The following is a 26,166-nucleotide window of genomic DNA, read 5'->3' on the forward strand; positions in this document are numbered from 1 at the left end:
GACCCACTGAATCCAGCAGGGATTATTATTTCTGAATAGGCAATCTATGAGATTTTCAGTAGGAGTAAAATATTTACCTGGAAGGGTTCACTTTTGAATGCCCCCCCCCCCAAAAAAAACCCGTTTCCAACTCCACGACAAATCCCAATGAATTCAGTTACCCTTTGTTGGGTGTTCCCACCTGTTAAGTGAAAGTTGCCCTTTATGTGGGTGTCTTCCCTAGACTCTTTCAAAGAGAGGAATTTCCGGTTACAGGCCTGGGGGGAAACCACCTTGCAGAGTGTGGGCTTGATAAACAGAATTGATCCACTTTTCCCTTTAAACTCAAAAGGGGAGAGGGTCGATGCCGACGAGGATGGGATTCGAACCCACGCGTGCAGAGCACAATGGATTAGCAGTCCATCGCCTTAACCACTCGGCCACCTCGTCACACGGAACAAATGTTCCTCTTCCCACTAGATCCCTTAGTCCGCTTCCGGACGATCTGTTTGCTCCTTTCCCAACTCTCCCCCGTGGCATTGCACGTTCTCCATGCATTCCCACACATTTCCTTTTAAGCAAAACAGTACTAATAATAAATGGCAAATGACGGTGATGATGATGTTGATAATAATAATAATAATAATAATAATAATAATTGAAAAACACGCACGCACGTCTTAGTGCGGTGTGTGCGAAGGAGGGGGCGATGCATCTGCCTTGCTTTGCAAAAAAAGCGGGAGAGCAGTGCAAAGGGGGGGGGGTCGCACCTGCCCGCTGGCCTGCGCGTGTTTTTGCAATGCATCCTCCAAAGAAGCAGAGGGCGCCGAGGAGAGCTCGCTCCTTCCGCCCCCAGACGTGAAACTATTTGCAAGAGCCGCCGGGCACCCGCCTGGGAAGCAGCCTGAGCAGCCGCGGGGAAGGATGCACGGGGTGGGGCCTGGCTTCTCCGTGCGCTCCCTCCAGGCTGGCCTCGGGTGAGGTCGGGCGAGGAGGAGGGGCAGGCGAGCGGGCCCGTCGCTGAGGCTGCCGCCCATGCACTGCTCCTGCTTCCAGGCGCTGGTGGCGGCGCTGGCGCTGGTGGCCGGCTTGCAGCTGCTCTACCTGGCGCTGCTGTCGGGGCTGCACGGCCAGGAGCAGCGCTCCCGCTATGCCGAGCTCTTCCAGGGCCGACGGGCGCCGACGGCCCGCGACGCCCACAAGGAGCGCCTCAAGCAGGTGTTGGCCAGCGGCGGCGCCCTGGACGCCAGCGGCCAGTACCGCGTGTATCGGGACATGGTGCGCGGATCCTGGGAGGGCGAGCGCAGCCCCGACGTGGTGCTGGTCACGCACACCAGCCTGGGCAACCTGCACCACGCGCAGCGCCTGGCCGAGCGCTGGCGGGGGCCCATGTCGGTGGCCCTCTTCGCGCCGGGCGCCGCCGAGGTGCGCTTGGCCACGGCGCTGGTGTACGCGCTGGCCGCCCTGTGCGCGCCCGTCCGCCAGCTGGTGCGCCTCCACCTGGTGTGCCACGCCGACCAAGCGGCCTCTTTCCCGGAGCTGCCGGACCGCGGCGAGTTCGCCCGCCTGCAGGCCTGCGGGGATGTGTTCGCCAAGCTGGCGCGGGTAGCCGCGGGCCGGCGCAATTACGCGCTGGACGCCGCCAACGCCTCCTACCCGAACAACCTGCTGCGCAACGTGGCTCGGGGAGCCGTCGGCGGGCACTGGATGCTGGCGGTGGACATGGACATGGTGCCCAGCGAGGGGCTGCGGGAGGACTTCTTGGCTTTGCCCGGAACTGCTGCCGAGGAAACGCCGGGGGTCTTCGTTGTGCCGGCTTTCGAGATCCGCCACACCCGCCGGATCCCGGGCACCAAGACGGAGCTGCTGCAGCTGTACCAAGTGGGCGAGATCCGGCCGTTCTATGAGGAGCTGTGCCCGCGGTGCCAGGCGCCCACCAACTACTCCCACTGGCTGAATCTCCCCGTCGGAGGCCCCCTGCGTGTGGCCTACGAGGTGGAGTGGCGGGACCCCTGGGAGCCCTTCTACATCGGGGCTAGTTCTGTGCCCCCCTACGATGAGCGCTTCAAGCAGTACGGCTTCAACCGGATCAGCCAGGTAGCTGCCATGGCTGGCTGGTCATGACTTGGGGCAGCATATACACCCTACATTGAAGGCATGTGGCTTCGCTGCAAACCATCTTGGGAACTGTAGCTTACCCCTTAACCATTCTCAGCACCCTTAACAAACCACAGTTCCCAAGATTATTTTGGGGAAGCCATGTGTTCAGTGTGCTTTGGAGGTATAGTGCATATGCAGCCTTTGTTGGTGGAGAGGCCAAGCCAGGTAGTGGGAAAGCTGCATTTAAGCCAAGAGGGGTATATCAGGGGTAGGGATTTTTTTTTTTTCAACTCAAGGGCTACATTTGCTGCTGGTCAGCCATCTGGGGGCCATATGTCAGCAGTGGGTGGAACCAGAGACAAAAGCAGGTGAAGCAACAGGTGTACATTTTACCTTTGTGTGGTAGGCTAGTTTCTACAGCCACACCCCTCTCTTTCCTCCATCCAGGTGGGCAAGAATCTTGCCTTCAAGGACACATTCCAGCAGAAACACTCAACAAGGAGCGGGTGGAGCAAGGATGGTGTGGGGGTGTGGCCTGTTGTGAGCAGGGCAGGGGATGGCCAAGGAGGAGGTAGAGCCTGGGCAGAGGACCAGATAGGGAGGCTTGACTCCCAGACCTGAGATTCCCCATTCTTGCCTTACATCTTACCTGTGCCCATTGGGCTAAAACACCTACTCAGCATTACCACTGGTCATGCTTGTTGGAGCGTTGTTGTGGGGACAGAGTCTCTGTCCTTGGAAAGTGTCCCACACCAAACATCATATATGACCATCAGGTGTAAGGTCAGGTGGGCATAGCTTGCCCAGAACAGCTTCACAGGTCAAATGAGGGGCTTCTATCACTATAAATAACCCAGAGGTATTTTGAGGTGCAGTTATTCTTGCATGTTCTAGGTTTTTGGTGGTGGGCTGCTGTCCTTACACTGTCCTTTTCCGCCAGGCCTGCGAGCTCCACGTGGCTGGGTACCGTTTCTCTGTGCTGAGCAATGCCTTCCTGGTCCACAAGGGCTTCAAGGTGGCAAGCGAGTTCCACGCACAAAAGGATGCCGAGAATCAACGCAACAAGCTGCTCTTCCGGCAGTTCAAGCAGGAACTCAAGACCAGATACCCCAGTTCATTACGACGGTGCTGACCTCACATCTACCTTTGTGGAAATAGAGCGGAGCCTCTTAGCTGGACGGCGATGGGAGCATAGTTTTGCACACTGTCACAACAGAAATGTCTGACTCAGGATAAGGACCACTCCTGTGCCAACTAGAGGGAGAGAAATGGCTTAGTGACTCGCTGACCTGCTCGCTCCAAATGTGTTTGTTGCTGCTAGAAGTATTTGTGCTTCATTTTGGGGGGAATTTGTGTATGGACATACATACATACACTGAGACCCCTTCAGGTAGGAGAATACCCCCATTGAGTGCTCTGTGTGTGTGTGTGTGTAGTTTAAAAATAATAATATGGGGGTTTGCCTCAATCTCACAGACACCTCAAGGGTTGATTCAGAAGGTCAAGCTTGTTGAAGATGAATTGCCAATCCCAGCCAAAAAACTAGGAAGTCTTATTGGCTCACCTCCCAGTTAGTTCACTTCTGGGGTGAGCGATGATGGGGAACCTGATAAGGATGGGGAACCTGAGGTTCTCCAGGTGTTATTGGACTTCAGCTGCCTTCAGGGAACATGGCCAGTAGTCCAAGATGGTAGGAGTTGTAGTCCAACCATCATTGGTGTAAACACTAGGAGGTTGCCTTTGACGGGTGTTCATAATTTTACATAGAGAAACACAGTGACCTGCGGGATTATCCAAAATAGTAGAGCTAGCCCGCTCTGCCATTTTTTAATTCCTGTAGATGGTGGGTTGTTTTCTTAGTAAACAAATTCTGAGATAATAACTTTGGGATAACAACCATTGAATCTGGATTCTGTGGACAATCCTGCAGTCCTGTTCTTTTCACTTGTTCCCAGTGCTTACAGACATGTGATTCTCCCCACCAGTCTATTTCTCACTGACTGGCATTTTCTGTAAAAGGCCTGTGGAATCAGGGCTGAGGTTTATTTCTAAGCTCTGGGAATTGAGATATGGTGATTTGGAGCAGAGAAACAGAACCGTGAGCCAAGATTATTGGGCCCTGCACCCAATGTTGCTTCTCAGATTGGTGACCCCCATTTCCTTTTCTGTATAATGGGAATAAATATACTGACGTCTGTCCTGGGAACGGGGCGGAGGAGCTTAATTTATTGCTGTCCTGAACAATCACAGTCTGTAAATGAATTAAACTGAACCCGTTTGATTTAAAACGCTTTAGCCCTATCAACTTTGTGACAAGCATTCCAACAGAATGTATTTCTGGAAATTGATTGGGGAGGATGGAGGTGTGGGGAGAAACACATTTTAATGAAAAATTGTCCTCAAAGGTGGATCAGGGCATTTTGGAGTTTGGAATGAGAAATCCAAAGAGTACTGCCCCCACCTCTCCACTGAAGATCCACAACTCACTGCAAAGTCCTCTCCAGCCTCACTGAAATGAACATTAATTACTGAGCACCCATATCAGAGAGCCTCACTTTTAAGCTTGAAGCCTGGCATCTTTTGTTTTATAAATTAAGCACAGGGTATGCATGCACTACACAACCAAATGCTATGACTGGATGTCACTCAAACATCGCAGGTGCTCTGGTACTAGCAAACCACTATCACATGCCTTCCAACATTTGTTAAATAGCACTTTTCTCACTTTTATCTGGAGCAATTAATAGTAATAATTTGTCTAAATTATTATCAAATAACAGAAGGTATTTAAGTTCAAGTGCTATAGTACCAAACTGAATCCCACCATAATAAGATTTGGATGATCCATCTCTAATTTGGGCTACATAAAGATTTTTTTTAAGCACTGTAAGTATTAGAGGAAGATACATTCATTCAAGGTGACATTGTAACACCTCTTGTTTATTTCTTTTCTAACTTGCTATGCGGTTAGCTGCACAAAAAATGGACCTCTTTTCAGTGGAGACAGTGATAATTAGAAATCTGCATGCCCCCAAATCTTGCTGTGGCAGCCCTATAGTCCTGACTGCATTATGGCATGTGTTCAGAGATGCTTGGTGTCATCAGTGCTGTCATTATTATGCTTGGTTATAATAATAATAATAATAATTTATTATTTGTACCCCGCCCATCTGGCTGGGTTTCCCCAGCCACTCTGGGCGGCTTCCATAAAAACCAAAAATACACTAAAATATCACAGATTAAAAACTTCCCTGAACAGGGCTGCCTTAAGATGTCTTCTGAATGTCAGGTAGTTATTTATCGCTTTGATTATAATCTATTTCTATTATAAAAAAGCAAGATGTGGATGTCAGAATGTGTTGCTTAGGTTTATAGCCTACTTTATTGGGTGTGCTTTTTTAGGGGGTGCTTTAATGGCGGTAAGCAACAGGACATGGTGTGATGTCATTGATTTGCTGTGCTGTCATAGTGTTTATAACTTTTTTTATTTTTAAAAAAACAACACCCCCAAAACACCCAATGGTTTTCAGCCAGTAAGTTTGACAAGAAGGTAACAATCCTGTATGGTGTGATGGTTAGAATGTCACACTAGAATTAGGCAAATTGGGTTTGAAAATCTGCTCATCCCCAAAGTTTCCAAGGCGATAGATGAGCCTAATCTACTTCACAGGGTTTTTTGTGACAACAGAAGTGCAGGACGACAAAAACCCCCGAACAATCAGATATGCCTTCAGCTCCTTGGTCAAAGTGTGGGGTACAAATGCCAATCTTTTCTTCTTCTTTTTAAGCATCAGAGGGTGTGGGGGTGGGCAGTAGGAAGATAATGGCAGTCTCCATGGCAACAACAGTACTGGTTGGCATGGCAACCACCACCTTTCTGTAGCCTTATTTTGTAGTGAGGCTTCAAGCCAAAATTTGCCTCTTGGCTCACCACCCACCCCAGCTCTTATTTTTCCTACTTCTGTATTTCAACTTAGCCACAGTACTAACTATTGTAAATGTGAGCATATATTTAGGATGCACTCAAATAAGCATATATACATGCAAACGAGCTCTTCCTGGGAGGACGGTTCGTTTTCTTTTTAATTACTTTTTCACTGTATGGTTTTATTTTGCTATGAAAACTTCCACAGCACTTTGCAGGCACACAGAGAGAGCACATTTTCACTCCCCTTCGCGTCTTTCGTTTTTCTTTATTATCTCGTTACTATGGCAACGCATAAACCTTTCTTCCGCTTCCGGATTCCCATAGTGCTTCGCGAAACCATAGAGCTTGACCGCGACGCAGCACCATAGACGAGTGTAGGGTACTTACAAAATGCCAGCCGCTGTGATTGGCTAGTGTCGGTGGGCGGGGCCGAATGAGGACGACTTCCGATTGCTGAAGAAAGCCAGAGCAGGGTTTGCGCCTTCCTCAGCCCCTCCCCCAGGTAATGAGGGGTCCAGACTTTCCTATTACCCCCCTTTTGTGGGTAATGATGGTCCCGCCCATTCCAGCCTTATGCGTTTCCCCCGCTTTAAGAGAAGGGGGAATACATGGGCCAGCACACTACAACCCGGGGGCGGGGGTGTTCGCATATGACCGATTTCTCCCTCTTAAGTTCAGTGTTACATGTGCGACATAGGGGGAGAAAATGCTTCTCTTTCCCTCTCCTTGGAAGTGCTCGGCAATCCTCCCCTAAATGACATCCATTCGGGCACATGCTTGAGTCTGTTGTAATATGGGGGTAGGGTTTGCTGTATTTATGTGCCCTCCCCCCAGTCCTTCTGTTGGATTGTTCTTACCAAGCAAATGCTATCGGGGTGCGGGAAAGACCATTAGAAATGGCGGGGGGGGTGATGTCGGGGCTCGTATGTCTGCTTTGCCAAATGGTGCCTTTCACTGCAAAGGAGGAAGAAGCAGCGCTTGCAGGATCGTCTCTGGATTTCCTAAGAGAACCGTGAGAAAGAGACACACGCACATACATCCCTTCCAAAACCCACCTTAAAATAACTACCAGTGACCTCTAGCTGGGCGGCGAACTGCACACAAGATGGAGGGATAAAGGGCTCTGGGAGGAGGAACAATTTGTGAAAAGCTGTCTGAAGAGGCAGACATTTAAGAGGTGCAGCTCCCCTTCCTTCCTCTCTCTCACTCTCGCCCCACAAACCAGTCATATCCAGTCGTCACTGCTTAGGAAAGATAGATGTGCTGATTTTCCTGTCCTCTACCATGCAGTGGCTGACATTGATTTTGGCTACAGTCCTATGCATGTTAAGTCAGACCCCAGCCCCACGGAGTTCAGTGGGGTTTACTCCCAGGCACTTGTGGCTTGGAGTGCAGCCCTAGTCACCTCTTTCTTCCCCTTTAAAGTCTGGTTGGGGGATTTGCCCTTCCAACTACAACACCTGTCATCTCTGACCACTGCCCATTGCTGGTTGGGACTAATGGGAGTTGGCACCCAACAGCATCTGGTCTCCTATTCTTGATTTAAATGAAGCCCTTGTTTCCCGTCTCACAGGGGCCCTCATAGCACTTATTTAAAAAAGTGCTGGGAGGGTTCCTGGAGCAAATGGTGGGCACTGCATGCAGATTCAGTCCCAGGTTCAGTCCTCAGTATCTCCAGGGTAGTCAGTGAAGGGGAAAGCGCTTTTCATGGGAACCAGCACTGGTCAAAGGCAACAGGGCTTGGCTAGATGGCCAAAAAGTTTGACCTGGGGTCAGGCAGCTAGCTTTCTATGTTCCCAGTATAGGGGAGAGAGGTCCCAAGGCAGAGCTGGGGAACTTGTGGCACTTCAGACATTTGCTGGACTCAAACTCCCATCACCCCTGACCTTTGGCCATGCTGCCTGGGGCTGATGGGAGTTGGGGTCTGGCAATGTCCTGAGGGCCAAAAGTTCCCCACCCCTGTCCTAAGGAAGGGAATCCCTGATTGCACGTTTCATTTATCGGGCATAGGCAAACTCGGCCCTCTGGACGTCAGTTCCCATCATCCCTGACCACTGGCCCTGTTAGCTAGGGATGATGGGAATTGTAATCCCAAAACATATGGAGGGCTGAGTTTGCCTATGCCTGATTTAACTCCTCTGAAGGAGCCGTGTGTTAGCAAGGTGCTGATGGTTGAGGATTCTGGATGCTGAGAAAGGAGGAGGTGGTTACGGGCAAAGACACAGAAGCCGGAACCCCTGGCTGCCTTCATAGCTGCCCCTAATTTGTCATTCAGCAGCAAAATTAGCCTTTGAATACGTGTTGCTGGGAATCACAGGTAGGGAGAGGGCTGTTGCACTTAGGTCTTGCTTGCGGGCTTCTTACAATGGGCATCTAGTTGGCCTCTGAGAACAGAGTACTAGACTAGAATAGCCTTTGGCCTCATCCAACAGAGCTCTTCTTGTGTTCTTATGAGATAAAGAGCTGAGAGAGGAGGGGAGCTAGCCCTCCATCTTTAAGAATATATGAGGAGGTGGCTGGATCAAACCAATGGCCCGCCTAGTCCAGCATCCTGTTTCCACCGGTGGTCAGCCAGAGGCCCATGGGAAACCACAACAGCACCCCCTCCCCACTTGTGATTCCCAGCAACTGATATTCAGAACCATGCTGGATCCAATAGTGGAGGTAGAACACAGATATCATGGCTCTTTATATTTTCTGGCAAGCCTCCATGCTTCTCAATGGGCAAAGCATCTGATGAATGTAACCTGCAACCAGGTTCTTAGGTTCTCTGTGTGTCAGGGAAATACACCTGTCTAGCTGTTCCTTTAGGCTGAAGTGCTTGGTTAAACCTGTGTGTGCTTAAAAAAAAGAAAATACAAACTTTTTATTAGCAATACTTCTTGAGAAAATGTAAAGGTTTCCTTATGTTGGGTAATGCGGAAGAAATTGAGAGGGTCCATCAGTATTGCCTTTCCACTGGCTTCTGAAGACACACCTGGTTAGGCAAGTGTTTCCCTAAACTTCTGATCTTACAAAAAACCTGTTCTACTTGTCCTGCTTTTTAAATGACTTTTTTCATAGTACATATTAATTAAGGCTGTTTTGATGCTCTGATGGAATTGTTCTTGTGTGTATGTATGGATGTTATAATTGATTTTCTAGTTGCAGTCCACTGAGAAGCCATTTTGGCATGTAATTGGTATATTAATTGGGCAGGCTTTCAGCTCAGAAGCTTGCTTAGTTGCTGGCAACAATTTACCGGTTATTGTACCGGCCATGTACCTGCCAGCCCTCCTTTGCAACCTTAAGGACCACAAAGCCGCATTTCCCGCTGATACACTCAAAGTACTCAGTGCTGTGCTTGTAATCCATTCCTGTGCTTAGCACGGTCCCCTTTGGAATACGTGTATATCATAATTTGCTATTGTAAAGATGATGGCCTGGTGCTGTGGTCACCTTTCTGCTGTTTGGTTGTTGCCTAGCCTCCTTTCCTTAGCCTGGGCCCTCTTGTTTCTGCAGAGCGCAATGCCTGTGCAGCCATTGCCCAAGGAGATGGAGGCGGAAGGAGACTCGACCACAGAGATGAACGGCGAAGAAGAGAGCGAGGACGAGCGCAGCGGCAGCCAGTCTGAATCAGAAGAGGAGAGTTCAGGTAGCTGGCAGGAGCAAAATGCCTCCCAACTCCTTCTTTCAGTGGTAGAGCATGCAGTTTCCATGCAGGAAGTCCTAGGTGTGGTCCCTGGCATTTGCAGGTAGGAGTGGGAAAGACTCTTCTCTGCCTGAAACCCTTGAGAACTGCTGCAAGTCAGTGCAGACAGGACAGAGCTATTCAGACAACGAAGACTATTGTCTTACCTTTTTATGGGAACGCCTATGGTACAGAGGGAGAGCAGATGGTTTGCACACCGAAGATCCCAGGTACCATAGTGGGCATCTCCAGTTAGAGCAGGCGTGGGGAACGTGTGGCCTTCCAGATGTTGTCGAGCTCCCAGTTCTCGTAAATCCTGTCTGCTGGCCATGCTGTCTAGGGATGATGGGAACTAGAGTTCAACAACAGGGAGCAGGATCTGACCCAGGGGCTGGATTCTGAGCTTCCCTACCTGCCACGGGTCACTTTGACAGGTGGATACAAATCTGAACCCTAGAATAATTTTTGGTTTCCCTTTACTTACCAGCAATTGGAAACAGTAGTAAGGAGGACTGAGTTTTTCCCTTTCTGTTGCTCTGACACACAGTTAAAAAATATTTTAAAAATATTAATACTTATTCAAAACCACACAAAAGTTCTTGCCCATTGCAAAGCATCTTTATATAATACACCAGACTAAAACAGCTACTTAATCTAAAAAAGAACAAAGGCAGAAGGGGGGAAAGGAAAAGAAAGACCAAGAGAGAGAGAAAGCAAAAGAAGAGGAGAGATAAGAGATTAAAGAGCTGTTGCTCTGACAATCTGACTTGGCCTCTGTGGTCTTTCTAAGGCAGGGGTGGAGAACACCACCCACCCACAGTGGGACAAGTTTGACAGGTAGGTGGGTGGGTGATCAGCTGATCATTGGGGTTTGCAAAGTGCAGTGCTATCAGCTGATTGTCGGGGCTTGCAAACAGTTGCACAGGACACACTGCAAGCCCTGACAATTGGGTGGTGGTTGCTTGCAAAAGCCAATGACGATTAGTGGATGGCCAGGCTTGAGAAGCAGCACTGTGCATGGGGCTTTGCAGATCTACACCTTGTTCTTATCCACCTGCCCAAGAGAGGGCTCTTGGGAGTGGTCTGATGCAGGGATACCAAAGAAGGATGTCAAAAACACACGGCCAGTTCTAGTGCTTTATTAAAGAAAGGTGTAAACTTACAATTCAGCATGCAGAGAGCCCTGCTGCCTTGACAGATGCGGGATGAACACCACAGTAGCAAGCAATCATGACTGGTCCACAAAGGCTAATATGTTATACACAAAGTCAGATACATCACTTTGGCCAGTACCTCCACCTGGCCCATGAGGGCATAGGTGGCAACTACCCAGGGCTTACAGACAGCTCCCCTCTCTGGGCCCAGAGCCCAGCATCCCAAGGCCCACAGATAAGAATAGTATCAAAGCAAGCCAATTAGCATGTATCAAAGCAAGTGAATATACTTAAGCGAATATACTTAAGCGAGCTTGTTCTTGCAACAACTCCCAATTAGTTTTGGGGTTATCTTGACTACCAAAATGGCGTATGCAAGCCTTCCAGAGCGGGCTCACACTTGGTTCAACACACACCTGCTCCCCACCTCCCGTCGGTATGGTTTCAGGTATAAGGCAGTCGGGCATGGCTTGGCTAGAACGGTTTTAGCTAAGGGGGAGACCTGGTGGGGCCTAATGAGATCCACAGACCTGAAGTCCCCCCCCCCCGCCACTGTTCTGCTCGCTGTGGTAGGAAAACAAAAGGGGAAACTTCTGTGCAACTCAAAAAGCTTGCAACCCTTTCTTCCCTAATGCTGTTCTAGATTTAGGAACATAGAAACATACTACTCAGTCAGACCCATTGGTCTGTCTAGCAGCTCTCTATGGTTTCAAGTGGGGTGGGGGGGCAGGCTCTCCCAGTCCTATCTGGAGTTACTGGAGACTGGAGTGGGAACCTTCTGTGTGCAGGGCAGGTGATCTTCCACTGACCTACAGTCCTTCCCCACCAATTTAAGCCCATTGAACAGAAAGAGATCCCAGATAGTGAACATTGTTGAATTTTCTTGCCCTGCAAGACCTGTTCAGAGGAGCCAGGTGACACATGTTGTCTCTTTTACCTGCAGAGATGGACGATGAAGATTATGAGCGGAGGCGCTCGGAGTGCCTGGATGAGATGTTAGACTTAGAGAAGGAGTTCTCTGAAGTCAAAGAGAAGTGAGTTTTTCCATCTCTTTCCCCTGTACTTATTTATTACATTTTAAGCCCACCCTTCCTCCAAGGTGCTTCCCCACCCCCAGTTACCCTCTCAACAACCCTGCAAGGTGAGCCTCATCCTCCTTAAGCTTTCTGGCTCACTGTGGTTTCTTGTGCCTGCTGCCCAATAACTCCCTTAAACTTAAAAAGAGAGAGAGAGACTGTATAAATATCTCAAGAGTCCTTCCAGTAGCCAAAAGTAAATGAACTGAATTTTTTGATTAGGAAAATCAAGTGTCAGTGTGCTTCAAACATTGCATTCCAAATTCAAAGCTTTACTTGGAGATCATTTTTGCTGGGATGGCGTAAGTTATTTTTAATTCGTGATGACTCAATAGCATGCACTTCCCTTTTATTGCTTAGATTTAAAGAAGGAAATTTGAAGGTGTGCTAAATTTAGGATGCTTGGCAAAGAGTCTGTGTAAATGTATGTGCTTCCTATAGATATCCGAAAAGAGTTAAATGCAACTTTGATTTGAGACTAGCGCAAATGAGGCCCTGCTTTTTTGCGCACTAAGGTTTGGAAAAGCAGCATATAAAGATCTGAAGACTAGAGGCAGCGCCCAGATGCTCAACCCCACAATAGGATCGCAGAGCTTCTTTAGAAAAAGCAGCCTGCAGGAAATAAATCTTTACTCCCTGCTTAAAGGCAAATTAATTCGTGGAACTCACTGCCTCAGGTTTTAAAAGGGGATGAGACAAACTTGCGGAGGAGGAACAGATGCTATTAGTGGTGAGCATCCACTGTCCTCTGAGAGACAATTTGGAGGAGGAGGAAGCAAGCAGACAGGCAGCCGAAAACATCATCAGATGGCTGTTCCTGGATCATCTCAGGGAACTACCCCATCTGCTGTTCTCTTCCCAAATGTTCAGAGGAACTAATTGTTCTCATTGCACTGGGTTTTGCTGTTGTTTGACTTCCTTGCCTCAATATATATTTTTTGTAATTCCTTCCCTTCCAAAAAATAATAATAAGATGTGGAAATACAATAAACAAAACAACAGACCAAGAAACATCGCAAAAATAGGCATGAAGGCAGGGAGAAGAAAAATACAAGATAAAAAAAAAGGATTAAAAAAGAATGAAATATATTTCATGGTGGGATACAAGGTTCTTTATTGCATATACAAGATATATCAAGTATTCATAAATGTCACCAGATAAAATCTTATTTAGTAGGAATGTGCAAGCCATGAGATTGTTGTCTCATATAAGCCCCCAAACAGATGCTGACTGAGGGGCTGGCATCACCCCTGGGTCAGTTTTTCAGAGGTGTTCATTCCCTACACAATTCTTTTTTCCCAGGCCCACTTATATTTTCTATCTCTACACACACACACACACACACACACACACACTGCCTTTTAGGGCAGAGATGTGGAACCTGGCTCTCCAGATGACTCCATGTCCCATTATCCCTAGAAAGTACGGACAAAGATCAGAGATGATGGGCATTGTGGTCCTGCAGCATCTGCAGGGCCAAAGGCTCTCTGCCCATTTTCTGTTTTAAAGCATAACCCTTACATATTCATTATACATTAATAGGGAACTCGGGTGCTGAGCATGTTGGCTGTGTAGCCAAAACGGGGGTACAGAGAAACAAGAGGGGGATGTTGTCCTACTCAGCGGAACCCTACGGTTTGCAGAAGTAGAAAATATTTTTTTTCCTTAAGTGAAGGAACACCCCCCACCCACAACAAGTTAAGTCATCCAATCTATATTATTTATGAGTCCATTAGGCAATAGTGTCCCCAATTTGTGGCTCCAATCTGCCTCTCCTTTCTTTCGCTGTTCATATAATTCCATTCCTCAAACCTGCATACTGTATGCTCTACACACCCAAGGTTTTTTGCTGTTCTGAAAAATGCTTAACCTTGACATTTTCCAGTTCCAATACAACTTCTGTGCTCGCATATTTTAACTTAGTGTGGTCATACTAACTTACCCTTCCCCGCCACCCCACATACCATGGGGGGGGGGGAATTCCACCACCCACCTTGAGCCCTTGTGGCAACTCTGATTAACCTGTCTGCTGCTGCTGCTGCCGCTCTCACAGGCTGTTCAAGGAGCGCCTGAGCCAGGTGAAGGCAAAGCTGGAGGACGTGATGGCGGGGAAAGCGTCAGAGTACCTTGACCCGCTCGGGGTCTTGCAGAACCACATGCAGATTCGGATTGAAGTGGCTGGTAAGTAAGGAACTCCCCCACCCTGGCCACTCTTGCCAGCCAGAGTGTAAGAGCCAGTGTGGTGTAGTGGTTAAGAGTGGTGGATTCGTAATCTGGTGAACCGGGTTCGATTCCCCACACCTCCACATGCAGCTGCTGGGTCTCTCAGCCCCACTCACCTCACAGAGTGTTTGTTGTGGGGGAGGAAGGGAAAGGAGAATGTTAGCCGCTTTGAGACTCCTTCTGGTAGTGATAAAGCGGGATATCAAATCCAAACTCTTCTTCTTCTTCTTCTTCAGTCATAACAGCTTTGGTGGAGAGATGGCTTCCAGGTTGTGGCATTTGGAGTTAGGGCTGGGGTTTATTTCTAAAAGAGGTGCATGGGTTATCTTCCTCGTACAGTGTTCACCATATACTGCGGACGTGCCTCTTTACCCTGGCCTTGGTGCTTAAATATTTATTTTTAAATAAACAAACAAACAAACAAACAAACCACATAGTGAGTGGGCAACCCAGCCAGACGAGCAGGGTATAAATAATAAAATTATTATTAGACATGTTCTGTTTTTAAAAAGTGAAGAAAGAAAGGAAAAGTAAAAAAGAATAGTACATCACTGTAACAATTGTTAGCAGTTAGCAATTACCGTTTTTAACCAACTGTATTTTGTATAAAGCAGTTCCAAACTTCATTATACTTGCCCATGATGCTTAAGGTATTTTGTATCATGGGACTCGCCTCTTTTGTCTCAGTTATACTGTAACGTTCCATTTGGGAAAGTTTTGCTTGTTTTGCAATTCAGAGGGTTTTATCTGTTTTTCTAAAGGTACGTTGTGTTGTTGCAACCAGTCTGGAAATACTATGGTTAAAAAAAACCACCTTATAAATCAATGAAAACAAATGAGAACTAGACTGCAAGGGGCTTGTGTCTCCCTGGAGGCCATGCCTGCCTAAATGCAGGGATGGGCTGTGCTGCAAAAGAGGCAGACGCACTTTGTAGGTGCTCAGAGGCACTCTCTTCCATGGCTGGTCTTTGGCACTGAAAGGAAGTGGTGGTGGGGCTGACCCCCATTTGAGCTTCTGAGGATGGAGAGCAGTAAGAGCCATTAGACTGTATGGCAGACACTCTTGGGAGGCGGTAGATTCCCCTTCCTTGGAGGTTTCAAAACAGAGGTTAAATGTCCACATGTCAGGGATTCTTCAGCTGTGATTCCTGCATTGCAAGGGGTTGGGCTAGATGACCCTCAGGATCCCTTCCAACTCTACCATCCTGGTTTTATGAACAGTGCTTCAACGTTTGGCCTTTCTGCAGGGATCTACCGAGGTTTCTGCCTGGAGGTGATCCACCACAAGCATCGTTGCGAGCTGCAGGGAGCACAGCAGCACCTGGAGGTGAGAAGTCCCACTTGGTCCCATCTCCCTCCCTTCATTGCCGCTTTCAAATCCTGGCGGGGGCCAGAAAAGCAGCCTCATCACAAACTTCTCGGGCAAGAAGGCAGAATGCAAAAATCTCATATGCAGGGTGGAGGAGCTGCTGCCAGTCAGTGTAGACAATACTGAGCTACATGAGCCAATGGACTGAATCCATATACGGCAGCTTCCTCTGTTATTACTCTAACAGGCATATGGGCAGAGGCTCTAATGGGGCTAATGTGAGAGGCAGTGTGGTGTAGTGGTTAGAGTGCTGCACCAGGACCTGAGAGACCAGGGTTCGAATCCCCACTCGGCCATGAAGCTCAGCGGGTGACCTTGGGTCAATCACTGCCTCTCAGCCCCACCCTACCTCGCAGGGTTGTTGTGGGGATTGAATGAGGGCGGGGGGAGAACCATGTATGCCACCTTGAGCTCCTTGGAGGAAAAAGCGGGATATAAATGCAGCAGATAAATAATATCACACCATGCTTTTAATCCTGGGAACTATAGTTTGTTAAGGGATTTGTCGCTCTGAGGGGGCAAACAGCAGTTCCGGGGATTGTTTGGGGGGGAAGCCATGTGTTCAAAATGTGCCGTAAATGTGACTTCAGTTCCCCCAGGGACAGGGAACTGGCGGCCTTCCAGATGTTGATTGACTCCAGCAGTCCTAGCCAGCATGCCCAATGGTTGAAGACAATGGGGGCTGCAATCCAGCAACATCTGGAGGGCTGCCCCATGGGCTCTATTCACAAACATGATATTGTTGAGTGTGCCCTGTTTCCTACTTCTTTGCGTATCCCAGCTTGGAATTCCAGAGTCGAGTTTCAGCTTGCGTACGAGAATTGCATGTGGGAGCTTGCAGGACCACATGGTGCACTCGACAAACAATAATTAGCAACAAACAACTGGGTTCCTCAGCAAGAAGCCTGAGCGGTGCTTTCTGCTGACCAGCAGCTTTACAGAACTGATTGGAGGTTGTCCTGGAAAAAAGGGTCCCTGCCTTTAATTAGCTGAAGACGAGCAGACAGGGAACTAGTCTAGTTTCCAGTTCTCTTTTTTGCAAACACAGTCCCGATCAGCGTTTTCACAGATATGCCATTGATCCACCACGTGAACTCCTAGGCCCAGGGGTGGGGAACGTTTTGGCCCAGGCCTTCCTGGCATCTCTGTGTGGCCATTAAACTCACTGGGTGATCTTGGGTCGGTCCTTCGTGCTCGCCCTAGCCTGCCTCACTGGGCTGTCATGTGGATGAAACTGGTGAAGGGGTATTACAGAGACCACCTTGAGGTCTTTGGAGGAAAGGCAGGAGAGAAATATTAATAAATTGAAAGGAGACCACGCTTTTTCTGAGAGCATAAAACCAGGTGCAAATTTGCCTTGGCATTAAACGGAACAGCTGGGTGCCTTGTGAGTCAGCGAGCAGAAATTATTGTGATGTGGGGAGAGACCCAGTTGGGCTCATGCCAAGAAAGCTTGAATATTAGTTTTAGTTGTCGTGTAGAATCAATAGCAATCCCCAACTGGATGGGAAGAAAGAAGAAGGGGAAGATGCACTTAATCCATACCACCCTGTGGAACGTCCTCCCATCAGATGTCAAGGAAATAAACATCTGTCTGACTTTTAGAAGGCATCTGAAGGCAGCCCTGTATAGGGAAGTTTTTAATGTTTGAGGGTTTTAATACTTTGTCGGAAGCCACCTAGAGCGGCTGGGACAACCCATCCAGATGAGTGGCATATAAATACAGTCGTACCTCGGAAGTTGAATGGAATCTGTTCCAGAAGTCCGCTCTACTTCCAAAACATTTGGGGAACCAAGGCGTGGCTTCCGATTGGCTGCAGGAACAGCCACGACGGACATTCAGGTTCCAAAGAACGTTCGCAAACCAGAATACTCACTTCTGGGTTTCCGGCATTCAGGAGCCAAAACGTTCGTCTTGCAAGGCGTTCGACCTCCGAGGTACAACTGTAATAAAATCATTCTTACCATACAGAATTGACATGATGCCTTCCATATGTTTTTGCACTGCAACTTCCACCACTCCTGGCGATTGACCATGCTGACTAGGGTTGATGGGAGTTGTAGTCCAAGGACTACTGCAGGGTGGGGGCACCACATTGGCTTAACCTGACCTGATGTTGCCCTTCTACCCAACCAGAGTGAGAAGCTGCTGCTGTTTGACACCCTTCAGGAACGCCTCTTGGAACGGATCCAGTGCTTGGAGGACGACAGGCACAGTGTGGGCCTCACTTCAGGTCAGTCCGGAGGAGCAAGCAGACGCTGTCCCTTCTATGGGGAGGGGCCCATAGCTCAGTGGCAGACCACCTGCTTTGCTTGCAGAAGGTCCCAGGTTCAATCCCCTGATGGAAAGAATTGGACCGCAGGTGATGGCTAAACCCTCAGAGAGAGCTGCTGCCAGGCCCCCCAAAAAGCTGATTTTTAAAAATGTATTTCAAAGGTGTCATCTAGCCTGGAGGAGGAAGTTGCCAAGTTCTGCTTTCAGCAGTGTGCTGATTTCCTGGGTTGTGAGATGTCGTCATTGTGGGTAACTCAGCAGAATTTACAATGGTGCACAAAGCCTTTTTTTTAAAAAAAAAACCAAGGCTGCCTTGACCCACAGATGGAGAAACCTGCAGCCCTGGATTTGGCCCCCAACCTCATTTTATGTGGCCCCTGACACTTCCTGAAGCTGCTCCATTCACCCATCCTGGGAACCGTAGTTTGGTGAGGGTGCTGCAAATCGTCTTCCAATAAATGCCGGTTACTCGCCCACCCCATGCCAACCCAGCATTGAATCCATTTGGGTCGGTGGAGCATCGATGGCCCTCAATGCTGAGGTTCCCCTTTGGGCTTATTTCTCTCTCTCTCTCTCTCCGTCCCCTAGAATGGTGGGATGACAAACTTCGACCGAAGCACAGCTCAAAGGAATGGGACCCACTCCGGCCTGGCAAGAGGAAGAAAGCACCACTGGTGTCCGATATCCTTTCTGTGCACCCCACACCCCGATGGCTCTGCCCTAGAGGAGGCTGTGGTGCCCAACATATGGCAAAGAGAAGCAGCTCTGCAGAGCGGCTTTGGGCAGCTTCTTATGCAGTGTTTGTGATGGGAAGCGGGTTAAGCACTTGCCCAAAATTATTTCAGGAAAACGGGTGAGTGGGGATGAGTAGCGTTTAATTGGCAGCATTTATTCCCTGCCCTTTACCCAAACAGGCTGTCTCAAGAGCTGCTTTAAAAATATCATTTCTAAGATTCTTTAGCTGTGATTCTCACATTGGACGAGATGACCCTTTGGGCTCCTTCCAATTCTGTGGTCCCTGACCTTAGGCTCACAGTCTAAAAAGACATGGCACACAATGTTAGAGGGGGGAGGAGGAGAGGGAGGTAAAAGCCAAGCTCAGGCACAAGTTCTTCAAGTGGTAGCTGATGCCAGGGGCAGTTTTGTCTGCCTTTAAGACCAGTCTTCATTCAGATCCAGGAGCAGAGCTGGTGACAGCATCCAGGGCCAGGCACACCAAGTTCTTCCCTCAGTTAGAGATGATTTGATGGACATTAGAATCCAAGTTTTATTTTTTATCACAGTTGCTGGGGTGCAGGCACCTCTCCCTTAGCTCGTCTTTCCCACGCCCGTACATCGTCTACATGCTGCGTGAAATGGATATCATGGAGGACTGGACAGCCATCAAAAAGGTAAGGGCGAGAGAAACGGGCTTCTTTGTGTCCCCTTGTTTGGAATGCAGGAATGCAGGGGGAGAATGAGGGCTCTGAAGTGTCTCTGAGACTGGGAGCAGAAGAGGGGAAGCCTGGAGAACGCGCCCTTGGTTTTCATGCTGGTCACACTAATGCAGGGTTTCCCAAACTTGGGTCTCCAGCTGTTTTTGGACTACAATTCCCATCATCCCTAGCTAGCAGGACCAGTGGTCAGGGATGATGGAAACGGTAGTCCAAAAACAGCTGGAGACCCAAGTTTGGGAAACACTGGTGTAGAAAATACAGAGCTAGATGGACCAATTTTTTGACTCAGTATAAAGTAGCTTCCTCCATTCCTGTTTGAATCAGCCATTTATCCAGAACAATGAGGGACTAGAGTCTTTATTTTGAAGGGAATGACCATAGCTCAGTGATAGAGGTGGTGCTGTGGTCTAAACCACTGAGCCTCTTGGGCTTGCCAATCGGAAGGTCAGCAGTTTTAATCCCCGCAGCAGGGTGAGCTCCCGTTGCTCTATCCCAGCTCCTGCCAACCTAGCAGTTCAAAAGCATACCAGCGCAAGTAGATAAATAGGTACTGCTGCAACGGAAGGATAAACGCCTTTTCCGTGCACTCTGGCACATATCACAGTGTCCCATTGCACCAGAAGCGGTTTAGTCATGCTGTTTAGTCACGTGACCCAGAAAGCTGCCTGTGGACAAACACTAGCTCCCTTGGCCTGAAAAGCGAGTTGAGTGTTGCAACCCCATAGTCGCCTTTGACTGCACTTAACCATCCAGGGGTCCTTTACCTTTTACCTAGAAGATTTGCATTGCTTATAGAATGTCCCAGGTAGGGCTTGGAAGACCCACGTCTGAGTCCATGGAGAGCCACTGCCAGTCCTTGTAGACCAGGGATGGAGAACCAAACTCCCATCATCCCTGACAGTTGGCCATGCTGTCAGGGGCTGATGGGAATTGGAGTCCCAGCAAGATTTGGAGGTTCACAGGTTCCCCAGCTGACATGGATCAAAGACCTGACTTGGTGGAAGAGAGCTTCCTGTGTTTCTGATCAAGGGTGTATAGTCCCTTTGGGACTTCATAGTGCTGCAAAAGAGAAGTTAGGGTATTGGGGGGCCTCCTCGTTCCCTTTTTCTAACTTGGGATGAGCCTCTCCCTTGGAGGTCTGCAGGCTTTACCCAGCCGACTAGACAAGGGACTTCTTCAGCAAGGGGCCTCTGGGAGTGTGACTTCCTCTTACACTCATCTCTTTCTTCCCAGGCTAAAGCGGCTGTGTCCTCGCCGAAGAGGAAACTAGAAGGCAAGAGCCCTGTTTTTTCTCTCTCTTCATTGCAAGGAGGAGGGGGTGTTGTCCTGGATATTTCCCTTGCCTTTCAATAAAGTACTGATTGTGCCTGAATGTCTGGGAGGATACAGAAGCCCAACTGAGCTGTGAGTCAGGCAGCCTCTGTCTGCTTGGTCCATTGGAGAGGGTTACAGGGCCAGGACCCCCCACCCCCACCCCCTGTGTTTGTGTGTGTTGGGTGCATGTCTTTTCATGGAATCTGGTGCTCCTTAGACTCTTGGGTTTTGTTTTGTTTTTAAATCAGGTTTCTACCCCTTATGGCCGCAAAGATTATATTTTTAAAAACAAGTGAGCACTGTCTGGTGACAGCTTAGAAGCCATGTTTCGATGTAGATGGGATACTGAATTGGGGCCTTGCACAGCTTCCCGCCCCCTGCCCCATCTGTTGTCTTCTGCAACCTGACTGCTCTGCTCTTCCAGCTGCCCTCTCTCTGTTCCTTTCTGCATAAATGCCCAATTATTTGGAAATACGGTTTGGAAGGGGAGAATAAATGATGGAACATGAAGATAGGCTAATTTGCATATTGGATCATGGCTGTCATAATTGAGTGGATGTGTGCATGCACAAAATCTGCAGAATGAGTAGAATGCACAATCAACTCCACCCCTGAGCAGATGCTATCTGGGTTTTCCTCTCTGTTTCCTCTGTTCTTCCCCCCCCCCCACCCAACCCACTGATTATTTTTCATTATCTATTTTATTTAAGGCATTCATACACTTCCTTTCACTATATTTATGCCTGGGCAGTTTACAGTGCATTTTTTAAAAAGTGACAAATGTGTGCCATAAAATTGACTGGAGGAAATTAACAAACAACATAATCAGCCAAGTAAAAAAACTTCCGTCCTTGGTGTTTTTAAAAATATAGCGTCCTTTCAATAATTTTTAAAAACACAAAGCGCTTCAATTATATCTGTCCCTTATATGAATCCCATGGCAGGTAACTACAGAATTAAAGATGAACCCCAACAATGAAACACAATAAAAGAAATAAAGTTCTAACAGAATGATCAACAGCCAGAACAGGTCATCAGCAGTTAGATCCCAATCATAATCATTATATACACATTACCACAGTGAGAAACCATTCATAATTGTCCAACACATGGATCTTATTCTGGTGCTGGAATGCGATTAAAGTTGGTGCCTGGTCAGGGCACCTTCACAGAGAAGGCACAATGTCCTCCCTAGTGGCAGGACATCGAGATGGGCTTCCCCACCCCAGACCGAAGGGCACAGGCAGGTTAGTATAGGGAGAGGTGCCCCTTCAGATACAACAACCCATGTGGGGAACCTTCGATCTTCCAGAGGTTGCTGAACTACAAGTCCCATCAGCCCCTGCAGGCACAGACAGCGATGATGGAACTGGCAATTCAGCAACATCTGGGGGAGTCAAAGGTTCCCCACACCCGAAAAAAAGACATTCATTGGGGGGGAAAAACCCAGAGAGAATAAGAATGTTGCTTAGAACATATTGGCCCTGTTAATAGTTTGATTTATTACGGCCATTGGCCCATATCGAAAACAATACATCAAAATTTATCCATAAACAATACAATTTAAACAGTTCCAAGTTAAAACACCCATATAAAACCAATTTTACTTCAATTAAGTAAACACTATATACAATAAGCTCCCTCTATGTACACCGCAATTCAAATCCCTCAGATTTTGGGGGATATGCGTCTTAGTTCTGGCACTTATTGATGGTTCTTAAGTTTAGCTAAGCTGTCAGAGTCATACAGTGATCCATTTCTCCTCTTTTGAAATAAGACATTAATCAGGTATCTAGCAACTGCAAGGGATCTACTTGTGTCTTTGTCGTTTAATAAGTATATTATTTGGGCTTCCTGAGGTCTATCAGCAATTCTCGATAAATATGGGGCCAGAAACTTGGACCGTGAAGCCGAATGTAATGGACAACAGAAGATTATATGATATAACGATTCTATAGATCCACTTTTACAGTCACAGAGGAGTGAGATCAGATACATATTGGCCCTGATTTTTCCACTTCCCCATCCCACCATATCCTTTCCTTCCCCCAGGCCAGTGAAGGCCGAGAAACTGCCGTCCCCTGCCCTGTTCTCTGCTCACTGTGAAGATGGCCAGCTCCACTACGAAGGCGAGGCCTACGTCAAAGGGCAGAGCATCTCCTTGCAAGTTGGGGACGAGGCACCTGTCCAGTGAGTTCTGAAAAAGAGGAGGGCACATGGTGTGGTGGGTGCAGCCAGGAGGTCGCCCAGATCCTGGCCTGAGCTTGCAGCTGAGGATAGTTACCTTGTGCATTTGTGCAGCCAGTCAGATAAAAGACGAGAAGAGCCCATCTAGCCTAGCACTGTGTTTTCACAGTGTCCAGCCCATAGGAACTCTCCCAAACCTGAGATCCCCAGCGGCTTGTTTTCAGGGGCAAACTGCCTGATAAAAGAAGGTTTGATATATCTGTAATACACACACAAAAAACATATAGAGAGCCACCCTTAGCAGCCATGGATAGTCTGATCCTTCATAGATTTGTCCAATAGTTTTTGGAGCCATACAAGTTGGTGGCTGTCATTACATTTTGGCGGTAGAAGTTTCCATAGTTCAACTATACACTGTGTCAAGAAGTACTCTTTTTTCTGTCCTGAATATTCTGGCATTCAGCTTCTTTTGTTGTCCCTGGGTTCAAATGTTATATGAGAGAGAGAGAGAAATAAAGAGAGAAACCTCTCTCTGTCCTCTTTCCCTAAATACACATAGTTATATATGTTTCTTTCTAAGCTAAAAAGCGCCCAGTGTTGTAATCTTTCTTGGAAATTCCTCTAATCTCCTGATCATTTTCGTTGCCCTTTTCTGCAGCTCTGCAATATTGTTTTTTTGAGACAGGGCAGCCAGAAACTGTACATGGTATTCCAAGTTTAAAGATCAGTGACAAGACAGTATATCTGCCCTCAGATATACAATCTTTGGATATTTTTCTCAGGACACAGCAGTAGGGGAGGAAAGGGTTAAATTCCCCTTCCATGCCTGCTCTGACCCCATGACCAGTCTCCCTTGCCCTAAGCTGCTATTTGCATTTCCTTAAAAGCAGCATTGTTAATTGCAAATATGTATTACTAGTGTTATTATAAAGACCTATAATTTTTGCTCAGGCCTGTCTTCATTTGTCTGTATTCTTGTTTTTATAGGCCTTTATACAAATGTTTTGCTGTTTTCATGTTGCATTTTTGATGTTTTGATGGTTTTTTAAATGTTTCACAACACTTAGAATCTTCTTTTTAAAAAAACAACCACACTTTCTATGAATGCTTTTAAATAAATGAACTTCAGTAGCAGTATAGTATAACTTACAAAGCACCTAACATGGTCTGTATCAGAGGGTGGGGAACCTCAAGGCCCAGGCACAAAATGCGGCCCTCCAAGTCTCTTTTTGCAGCGCTCAGGAATCTTCCCAGGCTTTTCCTCCTCCTCCTCCTCCTCCTCCTCCTCCTCCTCCTCCTCCTCCTTTGCCACTGGTCCTGTTTCACACCCTCACTGAATGTTTTTTGCCTTCCTGGAAAATGTCCTTGAGCTCTGATAATGCTTGGAGGGCTGACAGAGGGGTGAGTCTGCGGGCATAGAAAATAGCACACTTTATTGCTCTGCCCACTTGCCCTCTGGCCCCGCCCTCTCCACTGGCATGTGGCCCCTGGAAGGCTGCCCTGAACAGAACATGGCCCTTGGGCTGCAAAACGGTCCCTGCCCCTGGCTGCACATGTATGAAAAGGATAAGACAGCTCCTGCTGCTTTCAGGCTTGACTTAAAAAGAACAGAAGGAAAGCAAGCATCGGGGCAGTTTCTCCTTTACTTGACCAGTCGATGGGGTCCAGCCAGTCCCTCTCCTTGCCCTGATATTCTTTTGGGGAGGGAGCAGGTTCAGCCTCACAGTGGACCTTGGTGCCTTGGCCAGTGGCAGAGGCCTCCTTTCAAACCCAGTTTGGCCCAAAGTAACAAACTTCTCCTTGCAACCAGCTAGGATGGAGTGGACTATCTCAGGGAGAGGAGGATGAGCACAGCTGGTGTTCCAGCATCACCCAAAGAGCAGCCCCTGCTTCCCGTCTCTCCCTGAGAGATGGGAAGGGTCATAAAAGCACGATATAGAACCTCTGTTGCATCCAGAAGGTCCCAGGTCCCATCTCCATGTAGAGACTCCATTTTTGAAACCTTGCAGAGCCATTGCCAGTAGTCCGACTTGGTATAAGCTGCGTTCCTTTGGAGTGAGGTTTGGAGACGGCTGGCATGTTGAGATCAGGGCCTGTGCGAGATGCTGCCTTGCCCCCCCCCCAAAGAAACGTTCTGCCTGTCTGCCCCTGACTCTTCTCCCTTTCCTCTAGGGCTGTGATCACTGCCATCAGCACTGGGGAGGTTTGGCTGCGCAGGGAAGACGGCAGCAAGACCAAAATCTACGTCTCGCAACTCCAGAAGGGCAAGTATTCCGTGCGCAAGGTCTAGCAGCACAGACTTTGGCTCTCTCGCTTCTCCTGGAACAGGCACAGCTTCTCTCTCTTGGAAACCAAGGGACTTCGGAGCAGCAAAGACCACCCCGAACCACCCCAGTTTGGGCTGCAGCAGGTGGAAGGGAGAAGGGCTTGCTTGCAGTTACCTTGGAATCATACCAGCATCGCTGCCCCTAGTGACGGGGGCCCTTGGCGTGGAGCCCTCCCCCTCCAGCCCCCTGTTGGTTCTGCGGCAGTTTTGATTGTGCTTGCCCAGCGTGCCCCTCCCTCCGTGTTTGGGGCTGGGCGTTGACGGCAGCTCCTCTCTTTCTGGAAGAAACATCCAATAAAACACCAAAGTGAAATACCTCCCTCCAGCTTCCAGGCCTGGCTTTTTAATTGGAGACTAGCTGTCTCTGAGGTTTGATTGTTTGGACTGAGAAGGGAGGAGATGCTGCTTTGGGGTGGGGTGGGGTGGGAGGAAGGAGAGAGGGAGGGGAGGAGAGTGGGGAGGGAGAGATGGCAGTTAGAAGGCAGATCGCAGACCCTACAACCTCCATTGTCCTCATATTATTGTCCATGCTTGCTGGGGCTGATGGGAGTTCCAAACCTTCGGTTGGCTACCACTGTCCTGACCACTTCCCTGTTACTTTTGAGGAGGCTGTAGCAGTGGTGGTATCTGTAAGGCCGGGCGATACATGGTTTTCAACAATGCAATGTATCATCAGCTAAACATTGCAATATATGGATAAATCACAACGTCTGACATAAGGATGGGACTATTATAGAGGCATGGGACGCAGGTGGCGCTGTGGGTTAAAGCCTCAGCGCCTAGGACTTGCCGATCGAAAGGTCGGCGGTTCGAATCCCTGCGGCGGGGTGCGCTCCCGCTGCTCGGTCCCAGCGCCTGCCAACCTAGCAGTTCGAAAGCACCTCCGGGTGCAAGTAGATAAATAGGGACCGCTTACCAGCGGGAAGGTAAACGGCGTTTCCGTGTGCGGCTCTGGCTCGCCAGAGCAGCGATGTCACGCTGGCCACATGACCCGGAAGTGTCTCCGGACAGCGCTGGCCCCTGGCCTCTTAAGTGAGATGGGCGCACAACCCAGAGTCTGTCAAGACTGGCCCGTACGGGCAGGGGTACCTTTACCTTTTTATTATAGAGGCGAACCATAGGGCGGAG

General features: G+C 48.5%; 2 protein-coding genes across 6 annotated transcripts; both read left to right on the forward strand.

Annotated features, from left to right (window-relative positions):
* Positions 1-873: 873 nt before the first annotated feature.
* On the forward strand, positions 874-4,367 carry B4GAT1 (beta-1,4-glucuronyltransferase 1). The gene is made up of 2 exons (XM_079957615.1): positions 874-2,076; positions 3,020-4,367. Exons 1-2 carry the CDS (start codon positions 1,015-1,017, stop codon positions 3,209-3,211), a joined length of 1,254 nt encoding a protein of 417 aa, XP_079813741.1. The 5' UTR covers positions 874-1,014; the 3' UTR covers positions 3,212-4,367.
* A 1,995-nt stretch (positions 4,368-6,362) lies between these two features.
* On the forward strand, positions 6,363-25,358 carry BRMS1 (BRMS1 transcriptional repressor and anoikis regulator). Of its 5 annotated transcripts, none has more exons than XM_079956229.1 (11): positions 6,363-6,509; positions 9,509-9,641; positions 11,775-11,865; positions 13,962-14,089; positions 15,379-15,458; positions 17,638-17,734; positions 18,364-18,456; positions 19,102-19,166; positions 20,445-20,486; positions 22,579-22,715; positions 24,885-25,358. In XM_079956229.1, the coding sequence occupies exons 2-11, from the start codon at positions 9,515-9,517 to the stop codon at positions 25,000-25,002; spliced, it is 978 nt and encodes a 325-aa protein (XP_079812355.1). In that variant the 5' UTR covers positions 6,363-6,509; positions 9,509-9,514; the 3' UTR covers positions 25,003-25,358. The 5 variants fall into 5 exon arrangements, with proteins under 5 accessions (XP_079812355.1, XP_079812356.1, XP_079812354.1 ...); XM_079956230.1 differs by having other exon boundaries at positions 6,382-6,509; positions 9,472-9,641; XM_079956228.1 differs by lacking the exon at positions 6,363-6,509 and adding an exon at positions 6,618-6,806.
* The last annotated feature ends 808 nt before the right edge of the window (positions 25,359-26,166 follow it).

This window comes from Podarcis cretensis, assembly GCF_951804945.1.
Source record: "Podarcis cretensis genome assembly, chromosome: 16".
Lineage (NCBI taxonomy): Eukaryota > Metazoa > Chordata > Lepidosauria > Squamata > Lacertidae > Podarcis > Podarcis cretensis.